General features: G+C 43.0%; 2 protein-coding genes across 3 annotated transcripts; one reads left to right on the top strand and one right to left on the bottom strand.

The window, feature by feature from the left end:
• The first annotated feature begins 372 nt into the window (after positions 1-372).
• sav1 (salvador family WW domain containing protein 1) lies at positions 373-5,934 on the top strand. Its single transcript, XM_083682887.1, has 5 exons — positions 373-861; positions 1,318-1,791; positions 3,468-3,738; positions 3,915-4,070; positions 4,275-5,934. The coding sequence occupies exons 1-5, from the start codon at positions 768-770 to the stop codon at positions 4,486-4,488; spliced, it is 1,209 nt and encodes a 402-aa protein (XP_083539013.1). The 5' UTR covers positions 373-767; the 3' UTR covers positions 4,489-5,934.
• Positions 5,935-7,822: 1,888 nt separating this feature from the next.
• Positions 7,823-13,887, bottom strand: atl1 (atlastin GTPase 1; the record flags this gene model as incomplete). 2 transcript variants are annotated; one of them, XM_083683803.1, is made up of 14 exons in its annotated part: positions 7,823-8,303; positions 8,425-8,439; positions 8,820-9,251; positions 9,381-9,452; positions 9,546-9,602; positions 9,753-9,880; positions 10,139-10,277; positions 10,400-10,492; positions 10,792-10,848; positions 11,002-11,052; positions 11,276-11,380; positions 11,492-11,626; positions 11,753-12,003; positions 13,854-13,887. In XM_083683803.1, 14 exons carry the CDS (start codon positions 13,885-13,887, stop codon positions 8,190-8,192), a joined length of 1,683 nt encoding a protein of 560 aa, XP_083539929.1. In that variant the 3' UTR covers positions 7,823-8,189. The 2 variants fall into 2 exon arrangements, with proteins under 2 accessions (XP_083539929.1, XP_083539930.1); XM_083683804.1 differs by lacking the exon at positions 8,425-8,439.
• Positions 13,888-14,557: the final 670 nt, after the last annotated feature.

The following is a 14,557-nucleotide window of genomic DNA, read 5'->3' as shown; positions in this document are numbered from 1 at the left end:
GGTGACCTGACCTCTCCATACCCCTGCACCCTGATTCAAGTGTGAATCCTGGTATGTAATGTTTATTTGAGGGTCCTATGATCATGCGCACAAGCCACAGAGGGGCCTCTGATCTTTAATGTCACAGAAAGGACAGGAAGAAGAGTATAAACGGAATTGCCTCTCCATCCAAAACATCCCATGAGTCCGGATTCTGTTTATTCTGACTTTTGAATGACAGCCCAGTCTCAAGTGGGATATTTTTAAGCATCCATGGGATGGCCCTAGGGACCACTGATGTGCAGAGAACATCATCATTCCCACAACCCTCCGCGGGTTGGAATGAGTTGAGGAGGCGTTGGTTGAGCTGAGTAGCCTGAAGTGGGGTGATGACATGGGCAGCGCTGGATACGCACTCAATGGAAAAACAGCTTTGACTTCTACTAGCAGCTACTTAGCTAGCAAACTTCCTGGCATTAGAGAACTGTTTTTGGTTAAAGAAATATCTGCTTCAGCATTACTTGCTGGATTTCGTCAGTGGAAGCAATAGTTAGCCAGCTTTGGCAAGCTGCTACTGTTTTTGTCCAGGCAGGGCAGAAAAGCAACAAGTAGCTACGTTGCTAGCTCCAACTAGCTAATCAAGTCAGCTAAGTTAGCTCGGCTATCAAGTGTATAATTGGCTAAAATGTACACTATCCATCCGCTGCGAATTGAAAGGGACAGTCGCGAATTTCAGGAAACTTTCCATGAGTTTCTGACATTGCATTGATGTCTCCTCTGTTTGAGTTATGCTCTCGAGAAAGAAAAGTAAAAACGAAGCGTCGAAACCAGCCGAGGTACACGGGAAATATGTGAAGAAGGAGACATCACCACTCCTGAGAAGTAAGTCACTTACTAAGTGCTAGTTAAGTTTAGCTAGCAGATCATCCTCAACCAACTTTGAGCTTGATTGCCAGTGTACACTTAATGGTATACCCACGCGTATTGTCAGGATCTACCTTCTCACTTGGTAAAGCTATGGTATGCCGAACTAGGAATAAATGGTTTGGTAGGTTGCCAACTAGCTTGCTCGCTACTTAGCTAGCTACAGTAGATAGCTCTGTTGTAGTCATACATTTATCATATAAAGCCAGCTAATCAGTAGTCAGGGCCAGCATAATTAGAGACTAACACAGGTATAGAATGGTTGTAACTGGTTTTCCATGCTCAGTAACTAAGGTGTGCTCAATATGCTGTCATCTTTCTGTGAATCATGGTGTTGATTGATTGATTGACTGTTAGGATGGAGACTTATCATCACCTGTTGACACTAATATTCACCTGCTCATCCGGTTTCAGATCTTATGCCCTCATTCATCCGTCATGGACCCACTATTCCCAGACGCACTGAGGTCCCTTTGCCAGAACCAGGGCCGTCTGCCTACCCTGTGGGGGCCAACCCTGAGCCAGTGGTGGCCCGTAACAAAAGCTTCCTGCGCCCCCCAGTGCAGAGGCCAGCACATGAAGTGGCACGGAGGGAGAGCCACCGAATGTCGGCACCTCCGTATCTGCCCCGCAGCCTTGGAGACCTACCCCACGAGTATGGAGGCTCCTCACAGTCCTTCCTCACAGACGTGAACCCCATGGCTGAGAATGGCGATGCTGCGCGGTACTATTACCCTCCGGAACCCTACTACGACAACCAGCAACAGCGCCGGCCAAGGCGTGCACCAGACCGCTTTCATGAGGACTATAGATACTATGAACACAATGAACACAACTTCCAAAGAGTACCACAGCATACTCCCCCAGCCCCAAGCAGACCGCCTGCAGGTAAAGTGAAGTGAAGTGAAGAAGTGTTCCTCTTAGATATTGCTGGACCAGTTAATCAGTTTCCCTTGTGATTTTGACTTTGCCGATATTGGGCCACGAAATGCTTCATTTTGTGTAGTAGAATTCAGTTGGAGGAACTTTTCTTATGCAGTTTTGAGCAAAATATTTAATGAGGAATGTTAAATCAGCAGTGCAATAATGGCTTGTTGACTTTTAGTGATGTAACTGTCTTGTTTGGAAAAAAACCTTGTTTGGATAGAACCTTAACAAACAAAAGGGGTAGTGCCCTTTTGCAGTAAACCTCCCTGTCAGTACTGTATTTACAAGTGCATTCTGTCTATAAACTAGTAATTAGCAGACCGCCCCCAGTCAAATGGCTCAACCTCAGACTGCTGCAGCTCATCTGTTTACTTTAGTCTGCTGTGTGTGTCTAATGTACATCACATACATAAGGCTAATTCAATAGAACATGCTTGATTATTATAGCCTCTGGGGCATTCAGCTTGATTATTATAGCCTCTGGGGCATTCAGCTTGAATGTTGTCGTTGGATGAAGATGCAAGAGAATGTCCTTTGATTTGGTGTTGTGCGTCCCACCATATGTCCCATCGTCCTGAAGGCAACAGGATGTTTCATTGATGTATTGATCCAATTCTTTATGCTCACTTGGAAGCAGCCCCCCGTCTTTTTTTAAATGCGTTGGAAATTAAGTGCACACACTGCTAGACCTATGTGAAACAGCCCTAGTCTAGACATTAAAAATGTCTTTACTCTGGGCCTGTTCTCTAGCAATGGATGAGCTGTCCCCGGGGAGAAGGCTGAGCTACGCTCAGTGCTTCTCTCTCAGGGGGAGGGTGGGGAAGATGAGGAGGAGGAGGAGGGGAGGGGGGGGGGGTGTATTTCTGTGGAACGCTTGCACATTCCAGTCCTTCACTCACCAGCTGGCAAAGAGCACTTGTGCTGTTGCCGTCACTCTCATGCAGAATTTATCAGATTCCAGCTGCCATTTTGCTGCCATCCTCTGTTATTTTCACATTCTCTTTGTTTGCTTTATGGGTGCTGTTATTATTTGAGGCAAACTGTTTGGGTGAGGCACGTTGATGGCCCTTGCTCAATCTAGCCTCTTTCAACCATGACTAGACGATTAGAGCACCAGTGTCCTTTATCTCAATCTGACTCATCCTTATAAATTGGTGGATTTTTAAGGGTTAGTGCTCTCCTTTGGCTCTGTGTCTGAGTGCATAGATATCTGCTTTCCTGTTATGTCCACTGAGTAGAGTTACTCTCCCATTTCCTACCATTCGTCAATACTCAAGAGAGGTTGGTCAGAATCTCGGAGGGAGTGGGCCGCCTACTCCCAGGAGTCAGTGTATTGTTAAAAAGTCATCAGCAGTATCGCAGTTCCATTGCTTGAATGCAACTTGTCCCCTTCCATCCCTGTGTTTGTACAGTTGGCTAGATTGAATGTCATTTTAAATGGTGGACATTCCGTCCCCTATAAACAGAGTCTGTCCCCAAAGGACATACAGGCTTTTCTTATGCCATTGCTGGAACTGCTCTTTTCCCAAAACAACATTTTGTCCCAGAGGCAGAGTGAGCTGGCAGCTGGTTTACTATATGTTTGGTCAGACATCTCTCCCTCTCCCTCAAGGTTTTTAAATGTTTGCTTTCCTCAGGCATTGGTCGGATGCAAGCCAAGTCTCTGGGAAACCTCTCAAGTCCAACCGGAGAGGACCTCCCCCTGCCGGGTGGCTGGACGGTAGACTGGACCATCCGTGGCAGGAAGTACTACATTGACCACAACACCAACACTACACACTGGAGCCACCCCCTGGAGAGGGAAGGGCTCCCCCCTGGCTGGGAGAAAGTGGAGTCCGCTGAGTTTGGGGTGTACTATGTGGATCACATCAACAAGAGGGCCCAGTATCGCCATCCATGTGCGCCTAGGTATGCCTTTACAGCAACATACACACACACACACACACATTTTGTATCGTGTTTTGTACCAAAACAAAGTAAGAAAGTTAGAAAACAATAAATCGATATGTGCAAGTTTGCTCCTTGACCCCTAACCCTAACTGCAGCCAATTCTCACATCTGTGTGTTACATCCCTTCCTCCCAGTGTGCCTCGCTACGACCAGCCCCCACCCTTGCCTCCACCAGTCACATATCAGCCTCGGCCCATAGACAGGAACCAGCCTGTGCTGGTGCCAGCAAACCCATACCATACAGCAGAGATCCCTGACTGGCTGCAGGTGTATGCCCGTGCACCACTCAAGTGAGTAATGTGCAACTGGCTGACCTTCTTCCATATACTCTGCATAGGCTCATAGTTTGATAGATTTCATTGATAACAAAATCTGTATGAACAGAATAAGTATTTATGCTTGTGACGTGACTTGCAATTTATCTATGATTATGATGACACCAATGATGATAACACCATAGTCATTGTGTATCATCTCCTTTCCTCCTTCACCAGGTATGACCACATCCTGAAGTGGGAGCTGTTCCAGCTGGTGGACCTGGACACTTACCAGGGCATGCTGAAGCTGCTCTTCATGAAGGAGCTGGAGCGCATTGTCAAGTCCTATGAGGCCTACCGGCAGGCCCTGCTATCCGAGGTGGATGCTCGCAAACAGCGGCAGCAGTGGTACGCCCAGCAGCCCGGCAAGAACTTCACAGGGAACATGTGAAGTGTGTGACTGTGAGCCTGTGGCTGGGACCTCAAGGACGCCCTCTCTCACTGCTTATACGAAACTCAGCCACACCCCTCTGAGGTTTCTACAGTAGGGAGCGGTCAGGGTTTTTTTGATTCGATGATTTGCCTCTCTTTATTGCCTCTCTACCAAACACATCTGTGCCTTTGCTTGATCCAAATATATCAGCCAAATGTCGAGATGCACATCTGCTCACAGAGCGACGAAGGCCCTCCCCCCTGTGATGGTTGGTCAAGTGATGAGTGACCATGTGACCACACTCTAATGAAGAAAAAAAAAGAAAGAAAATGTACTACAGCTGAAGAGAGATGGGAATATGTGTTTTGTAATTAAAGTCACTTACAGCAAAAGTCCACAGAGACCAGAATTGCTGTATAGAATCTAATATGTTTTAAGACTGAGGGTTAAATGGTCTAAAAGACCTGTTTATATGTTATAATGTCCATGAGTGACTATAAGATTACATTTTGAAATTGTGCCTTTTCATCAAAGGAGCAGCACTTGTACAATGCCTGCTCTTTTGTTTTGTAAAATAGCTACTCCGTCATTTTTTCCAATGGGAGAGAAAGACAGGCAGCTTCCTCTTACTTGTGTTTCCATATGAATCGCTTCATACATGTTTTTGTAATCGTTATTTTATTCTTTTCTAGCCTTTGTAAGCCCCTTAACAGAAAAGATATCCTTTTACATTCAACAATAAAGTGTGATATATTGTTTGTGTTTCGAAATGACATATCCTTTATATAAGACAATCCTCCAAAACTTTGAATAGTCTTGCACAAGAATTTTGAAGTTTTGATATGGAGTATGTCTTTATTTTAAAGACCTTTTAAAGTTGTAGGATGAAGCATCACCTTTGATGCAGTGATCTGAGCACTCTTGGCATTACTGTCAATCAGGAATATTCTTATTACAGTCTGTATAATTAAACATAAGCTGGAAACATTTTTAAATAACACTAATGGTTCAGATGTCACACTATGTGTTAGCTTTGCCAAAAATTTAAATAAAAAAACAATTGCAGTGCATTATCTGTGGTTATTTGTAATGTGATTTTGTAATACCTAATATTTTTTTATGGACTAAAATAGTTTCTCCTCTGTTCTTGGTGAGACTGTAGCTATGAAAATATAGCTACAACACATCTGTTTAGGATGATGTCACTAGTTTGTATTTAACCTCATGGAATGCAGATACAGGACAAAATCAATAAACTCTTCTGTGAAAAACACATTCTCAAGCATGAGAGAGGGCCTAAAACTAGACTCCATTGTATTTTTCATTAAAAACTCAACTATGCACTCCTTGATATGTTCACACAAGCCTCTTATTGGATGTCATTTTCTATTTCTTATTTTGAATTTGTACCAATATTGCCTTTTGTTAAAGCAACTATCAATAAATTATTCAATTCTGTTTGGAGATGATTTGCCCGTTTTTTCTTTCTTTTTTTTTCTTACCAACAATATCCTAGCCGATGTAGTTTTTAACAAGACCACTTTCGTGTCTTTAAAGGGGCAATCTGGGATTCAAACAATAACAAATCAGTCTCCCAAAACAGTTGAATTAAACTCATGAGGCATGTTTAAGTCTCTATGGCTATACTGTACAACATTAATTTAAAAGTTTATAAAACGATGTGCCATTCCCAAGCTGCCCCTTTAAGAAGTCAATACTAGTGATGCAGATATGTGAAATCTTTGTCAGTCTTTATAATTATCACTGAGTATTGAAGCTCACACCACAACAAGAGTATTTTTCTCCCATTTAATAAAAATGGTGATCATGATGCCTCGTGAATAATGACATAACATACTGTGGAATACCATGAAGAAACAACTGTGCTGCTGTATGCCATTCTCTGTTACCGTACAAACGTCTTTGGTCAGACCTAGTGACAACCTGCTTGATAAGTGACCATGATAGCAACCGTTCAGGTTACATTAACATGGGAAACAAAATGGCAAAAAAAAAGCTGTTTTTATTTTCCAAAGCAAAAATGTTCAATGAATTTCCTGTGAACCTTAGATATACATGGAGCTTCAAAAAGTCAACACAATACAATCTACAAATGTAACAGTCCACCAAGCCCACAAAGCGTTCTCAACAACACAAGCCACTGGTTCACAAGTGCAAGCTGTTTTGGAGACAGAAGTTGGCTCTTCAGGGGGTGGCCTCATTAACCATGCAGTGGTTTAGACAGATAAATAAGTACATGTACTGTAGCATGTTCAGATGCAAGGGGGGGGGGGTCTATGAAGATTGTTCCCAATCAGACTCCCTGGTACATCTATCACCGATTCCTCAGTGGCCACGGAACAACTACGTTCCATGGATTTGCTAGAACATTCAATGTGGAAAACAACAATGGTCTCACTCTTCTGTACTGTACAATGGACTAAAATGTATTTTCGACCCACCCACGTTTCCCAAAGGCCACACACAATTAAAGGATCATCAAATTCTGTTTAGAGTGCATTTACAAAACTGTGCAAGCAGACTATGAAGTGATTCACATGAATAGAGTTAGATATAGTAAACTATGGTGTAAACTTTCAACTTTTCGCTGCTCTAAAATTCCCCACATACTGTACGTCTATTCACCCAGTGCTTTTATTTCAAGGTGCATTCTTTACCCTACTTGCTGATCCACATCTTAAGACTACCCCAGAATTAACATTCAAACTCACCAGGGAATTCTCCTCCAGGCTAAATGTGTGATGCTCTAACATCATGTGCAGTAGTGGCATAGGGTGTAAACCAAAGTTTAACGTGACTGCTTATGGATCGCTAGACCTCAACCCCCAAAACACATCATGTGAGGGGATATACAGCTCAAATATAGCTAATGGATGTCTGCGCGCTCCCCAACTAGTGTCATTACTGTGGTGACTGAAACAGTGCTGTAGCTATGAACCGTAGTGACACATTATTGGCACATAGCACCTATTCATTATAAACAAACAAACTCAAAACAGTGCTGGACAAGCACAAGCCACAGGTTGAATTTTAAGGAATATACCTGACTCAAGATAAAATTGAGAGCCTAAAATGACAGACACTGACATTTGTACCATGCTGATGAAATGTGTACAGCTGTTATTTCAACATAGATATTTGCCTTCAAACCTGGTACATTTTACCTAAGAAACAGCACTTAAATTGATAAAACATGACAATCAATAAAAATGGAAAACAAGTCAATAATAGGTCCCCTCATACATGGCAAATGAGATTAACTACTGTATCTGTTGTTTTTATCAGCAGTTAGTTTACACATCATAGACCTTGCTGATTGGAATTTGCATGTAGAGAGTGTGTTAGCCCTCTTGCCTGCCAAATACATCAATACAGTGTTTCACTTACGGACAGAACAGGTTGAGTAATGTTTCAAAGTGAGAGACAATGATTGATGATACCCATTGTTTGATGGCAGCAGCCCATTCAAAGGGAGATTCTGCCATTGCGGGACCTATATGGACATTACATTGTCCACTTTGAGCTTTAAAATAGTGAATGCATCGCTGGACTGTTCCAGCCGAAAACCAGACTAAAAGAATGCCCAGTGGGTGATGATGCCCCTGCACCTTCCCCTCCCCCTCTCTGTCCATCATGCTACTTAAGTGACCCAGAAGTCCCTGCTGTGCACTGGCCAGTCCTCCAGTCCTGTTCCCCCATCAGTCCCTCCTCCTCTCAGGCTCCTCTGGCTCCTCCTCTGCCTGGTGGCCAGGGAAGGCGTGGTGGTACAGGTGCCTGTGACTGGCAGCTGCATTATACAGCTTGTAGAGAGCCTGGACAGAAGAAAGGGAATTATGAGCATCTAACCATTGTTGACATACTCAGGATTTAATGTACTCTCTTCTCTGGTGATTATTGTGATACTGATACATGTGACCACTCCTTCCCACTCACCTCATTTGTGCTTCCCTATTGCAAGACATAGAGACATAGAGACAAACACATAGAGACAAACATCTTAGACACACTATAGGAACATTACGCAAACATAATATAATATCATTATATTATATACATTATATATATATATATATATATATATATATAAAATCATTTGCTTTTTAGTATATTTGTGTGTGTGTGTGTGTGTGTGTGTGTGAGGCTGTGTGGCTGTTGCCACCTAGTGGTTGAGATGTTCTATAACTTCTTTACATACACTTCACACTGGGACTGTGTAGATCCTTGTGGTTAAGGAGTCGACTCTCAAATCATTGATGTAAACACACATCTATATGAGAACAGCTGAAGAACAACGTATAGCCATGAATGAACTGGGTTGGGGGACTTACCTGGTCCCACAGCGCTCCAGCCACCTGGTCAATAACAGCTCCCAGCTCGCGATACTCCCCAGAGTAACGGATGTAGGCCCAGGTGCAGAGGGTGATCAGAGCCAGACCCAGGATCATGTTACACACACTGGCGATGATGTCCACACCCACAAAGCCTGTGATGCCTGCTGCCACGTACATGACAAAGATGACCACAAAGAGGGTGGCTGGGGTGCGGGCTGCATGGAAGATGTTCTTGGAGTCGTTGTGCTTGATATACTGGACGAAGACCTCGTCTATCTCTGTCTCCAGCTGCTGCAGGTAGCGGCGGCTGAACTCCTCGCCTCCCATCTTCTTCACCCCCCGGAACACCTGCAGTGCCTCCTCCCTGATGTCAGAGTGTCTGGCCTGCAGCTCACTGGGGGCCAGGAAGGGCCTGTCTCCCCCACAAACCTGCATGCATAGGGGTGAGACTGGATATGAGAAGCTATCAAACCCTATATCACATAGGGTGACAGAAATGAAATATTGTGGCTAGTACACCCACTCCTTGGTAAAGTGACACTTTAATGTCTTTATTACCGTCTCCATCTTCTTGTTGTACAGGTCCTTGGCTGCTGCTACTGCAGCCAGGTTATTGGCCTCTGCTGTGGCCTTAGGGAGAGAGTAGAAAATTATGTTTTATATTTGCCAGTGCTGTAAGAATCATTGCAGTGCTGTAAGAAAAGGAAAACAAACGTTATGTACCTGCAGCATGGATTTGGGGTGTGGCAGCTCTTCACCCTGATATATTTTGATGTATGCCTGGAAAAAAAGAGAAGAGAGGGTCAAAACACATCTTTTGACTGAAGAGGGCCTCAGTTTATTGTGTGGATTCATTCATGCAGTGCTAGGAAAGGTCAGTTAATGCTCGACTGTGTTGGAGGTTTTATTGACCAAATTCATGGCTCTGACCTTGAAGTACTCCACCAGGCCTCTGCAAGTGATGTTGCTGCCATTGATCTCTTTCACGTCCAGGTTACAAGGGCTCAGTAGCCAGGGGACCAGAACCTCCAGGTTGTTGATGAACTCCCGGTCAATCTCTGGACAGGGTAAATAGAGACAATGTTTGGCAAAAGACTGTGTAGAGAACAATTCCATCCTGTCTGTCCTATTGTGTCAATTTGATAATTCACTTTATGTTTATCTTTACTATTATGTGGATTCCGACCTAAGACAATCATACCCTTTGTTTGAAGATAAAATGTTGATTACCAGAAATTGCTCTTTTAATTCAATGTTATTGTACGGTTTTAGTTGCTAGTTGTAATGGTGTTTTGAAGTGGGTGATTGAAGTATACCTTTGAGTCTGCCATCAAAGTTAGGATTAGTGGCCACTTTGAGGCCAGGGTGGGGCATCAGGAAGCAGGAGATGTTGGTGAAACAGGAGTGAATGTGTTTACGTACGTTCTGCAGCTCCTCATGCTGGTTCTCTGAGATCTGCACCACAAGCACAACCACACACAACAAACCCAGTATGAGCATGTGACCTTACAGGTAGCAGCCTTTTAGTTTCAATTAACTACATGTTGATGTTTTTATTTTCATCAGTGACATCTGACCTTCAGTCTCTTCTCAAGGAACATCATTCCCCCTTTTTGTCCATAGGAAAACTCATAGGGAAAGCTCCAGTCTCGGACTAGGAAAATCATGGACTGAAAAAGACATTGTTACCACACACCTGGTTCTCAGTTGTAATAACATTTACATTGCTACATTTGATAATAAATGTTATTATTAGTAAATGTTACTGTATATGTCCAGACCAGCATGCTCTTCATTTACTCCATGCTCTTCATCAACTATAATATGAATATCAGTAGTACTACATGCTTGTGGTTTAGTCATTCTAAGTGCAGGATAAATTTGAAAAGCTACTAAAGTAGAAGGGATGCAAATAGTTCCTTCTCTTGGAACAGATGGACCTTAATCACATGGAAGGAATATGTCATACCTGGAATGGTTTAAGGAATGTCTCTTCCATTGCTAGTCTGCCATACTCGGTAAAGAGCTGCAAACCCCAGGGCAGAGAAGATAAGAAAGAGCAATCAAGTATTGTAAGCAATCAGGAGAATGAATTCATTATAAGAAGAACATTTCAGTGATCCATCGACTTTGTGTGAGTGTCTATACTGTGAAAAACCTCTGTGATGCAATTATGTACCTGCAAGTGCTGAAGGTCATCTTCCTGCACATTCTGTGAGATATTATACACCTGGGGAACAAGATATAAATGTAAATTTTCATACAACCTGAACAGCAAATTATTTGCACTCTGCATGCATTATTTCCTTTAGTACCTCAACATTTCCTCACAAAGGTAATCCTGAACATGGCACAGCTGAGCTGTTGTTGTCAAGGTCTCTCCAAGCTTTCATTATGTAACTGGAAAGAGAGGCCAATGTGGCAGTCAAGAGGCCAAAGCAATTGTGCTGTACCTGCATGGAGCTGATCATGGTGCTTAGTGCAAACACAGTGGCTGAATCCCTCAGCGTTGACTGGCTGTCAAAGGTGCCCTGAGTGTCCATCAGCAGAACAGCCACCTGAAGGGTGAGAAAAAATAAGTGATGTATTCAACATACTGTGTTATTCATTTGTTGACTGTAATAATAGGTCATCATCCGACTAAACTGTGGGATTAGCTCAGACTATACCTTGCGTCCATCTGGCTTGTCGACAAGGAAGACCTCACTCCAGATCTGAATGCCAGTGGTCTCCCGTTCTGACCCACCCCTCCAGGAGAAGCCCGTTAGAGGCTCCTCAGGCTCCCCCAGCCACTCTTCAGATGCCTGAATACATACAGGTACACACACAGTCAGATGAGTCAGTTCAGCATTGAGGATTAAAAGGGATAGGTCATGAACCCATAGCCCATCTGGAAGCCAAGCCTGACCTTTGAGAGTAGACCATCTCACCTGGCTGTACATGTACCGTAGCATGAAGTCCATAAGAAAGGATTTGCCCTTGCGGAACGCCCCCGCCACAGATATGGCCACTACCTCCCGGTCCTGGACTTCCTCCGCCAGCAGGATGCGGCTCAAGGCAACCTCATCCAACTCAAAGGTATGGTCGTCCTTGACAACCAGCACCTGTATGGGCCGCGCTCGTCCATCTGGCTCCTCCTCCTCCGAGCTCCAATCATAAACACTTTTGTCAGTGAAGGACCCTGTCACAGGGTGGGTGGCATGGATACATAATTAATTACCAATGCACAGAGAGAGAGAGAGGAAAGAGGCGGTAACAAGGATACATTTTCATGACTTTCACCCAAAACACAAAATAGATCATTTCACATGGTGAGGTGAAGACATTCCAAACATACATTCCAAACTAATGTGACACCAGCAGTAAGATTGCTATGCGGTTGCATATGGTGAATGGTGAATGAGCTGGATACTGTATTCATTAAACTTCCTGTAAGAATCAAAGTTAATATAAAAGAGTGTGTTCATATGTGAATGCAATACAGTACAGTATACATCATGTGAAAGAAGAGGAGAGTCGTGCCCCAACATTCCTTAGATTGTCTGTATAGATTATTTTTTTCACTACCGGTGTTTAAGGGAAAATGTTTTTACTTGTAGTTTGTGTGAATGTAATTGGAATAAGGAAGTGACCTTTAGTTATCGTTAGACAAATCCAATGCCTGCCGCAAGGCAATAAAATAAGCTTGTTAAATCCATAATGCCTATCCACCAGTTACAATCAATAGATTTCACCACATAGCTAAGCGGCATGTTAAATCCAGTAATGATTCATGTTGATCATCTGTTCACATTAGCGTGTGCGTTGGGGTAGCTTTCCGGACAGTGACTCAGTCTGACTGCTATCTCTACTGTCCCCTGTGGCATGATGTAGGCCGCAAAATCCTAGCATCCTTACATGAAAAAGGGAGGCTTAAGTCATCATGATATGATTATTTCCTCATCTTTCTTAACAAAATAATGCTTTTGGTAAGAGCAAACATGGCATATAGTCAACATATTTACTGTCAACACTCTGGATATCTCCTCACCCACAACCACTCTAATCTAAAATGGTCTAATTCAGTAATTTCTGACTAAACAACACACTGTATGTCACATTAAGACATAAAGACTAACGGGGGAGGGGGGGGGCACTTTGGGCATTTAAATGAATGCAGAGTGTAGAACACAGTTAATAATTTAAGGAGGGATACTCTATTTTTCTTAGGACTGGACTGGATCATACACTGCACGACCAAAGACCTAGGCCTATCATACATTGATAGACCTGTTCCTATTCTGCACATAAACACACCCAACATGCAAACTGCTGCTCATTGCTCCTACTTGAAAGCTGCTTCAGACGTCAGAAATTACTAAATAGCTCAGAGTCTTCCATAACTAGGTCAATGCTCAACTCTCTTTGATAATGAGCTGCTGAATGTTATCCTTTTCAAGCTCCTAAACCACTCATAGTTACCATAATGCATTATGTTTAATGCTCATGTAGGCTGAGTGAGATGGACGAGTGATGATGATGATGATGATGATGATGACCAAAAAATGGTATCGCACAATTATAATTGTGTGCTTATCAGACAAATATGACATGATATACGCATCAACCGATAAACAAATTAAATAGCCAGTGACATTGAATTTCAAAGACGATCTGTTTGCATGAGGCCTTGCCTCGCCTTGACTATTAATTCACATATATCAACATGAAAAAATCCTAGCAATGTTGTCCTTCTGTGCTATAATATGTTCAAAGGGTGTGGGGTTTGCTCACCCAAACGCTCTGGCCTACAGAATGAATAGACGTTTGGATTTATATATTGCCATATCAGCTGTGCGGCGCTAGGACTATGATGAGTTCATCGTAGCAATTCAATAGGAATGAACAGGGTTGTTTATACAATGCAATGAACAGCGACAGCTCCGTCATGTGTTGTAAACATCTGATAAGCTGCATTGCTGAGGCTTTACACATGAAATATGATGTGCGTCTTAAGGACCAATTTCGTCATCATCTGAAATAACAACTCACCCCAGCTATCTCTGTCTTTTCGGTTTCTCGCCATGATGTGGTTCTTAACCCCTCTCTTTAAATATATTCTTGATCCTAAACGGCAGTCATGTAGACACGGGAGCTCAGGGAGGATCTCTTCAATTCAACACCTAAAGGATGCTCTCACGTAAGGGAGGATGATGGAGCGTCACCCTCATCCCAAGCTTTGTGCAGGATTGGCATGAGCCGCTAGGGGGTGTTGTATTACTACACATATACTGCCAAATTCAGCTCTTTGTCACGATCAGTAGATGTGCAGCCTTGAGATATCCGCAATTCTGCTCTAATGTAGTTAACCACGTAATGATTGTTTTTGTTCAATCCCTTTGACAGTTTATGAGTGATAAATTGCAAACTTTGCGGAACTCATAAATTCTACAAAACTAAAAACATTTAAATAATACATCGCTAGGTCAGTAGGTGGCAGTACTTTGCTACTGTACTGTATGGATGGTCATGCAGGGCTAATGCACAGTATTGTGTTGAAACTGTAGTATTTTGGTCCTTTAGATTGTTGCAGCAAAAGACAGTTTAAGGGTTTCTTGCAACGTGTGTGTTTGGATGTATGAATGTTCCTTACTTACTGTGTACGCAACTAGCTTTACTACGAGTCCAGCTAGAGCTGTCAACAGGAGGAAATGACATGGGAACGTTGAGCGTGAGGATGGAATTGTAGAGAGCCA

Source organism: Argentina silus (assembly GCF_951799395.1).
Source record: "Argentina silus genome assembly, chromosome: 13".
Taxonomy (NCBI): Eukaryota; Metazoa; Chordata; class Actinopteri; order Argentiniformes; family Argentinidae; genus Argentina; species Argentina silus.
Note: the sequence above shows the minus strand (reverse complement) of the source record. Positions and strands in the feature narration are given on the sequence as shown.

What these genes read in the sequence shown, in the direction of transcription:
- sav1 (XM_083682887.1), top strand. Translation starts at nt 768, where the DNA reads ATGCTCTCGAGAAAGAAAAGTAAAAACGAAGCGTCGAAACCAGCCGAG. An exon ending in GACATCACCACTCCTGAGAA is followed by an intron (nt 862 to 1,317) that starts GTAAGTCACTTA and finishes ATCCGGTTTCAG; the next exon opens with ATCTTATGCCCTCATTCATC. An exon ending in TATGCCCGTGCACCACTCAA is followed by an intron (nt 4,071 to 4,274) that starts GTGAGTAATGTG and finishes CTCCTTCACCAG; the next exon opens with GTATGACCACATCCTGAAGT.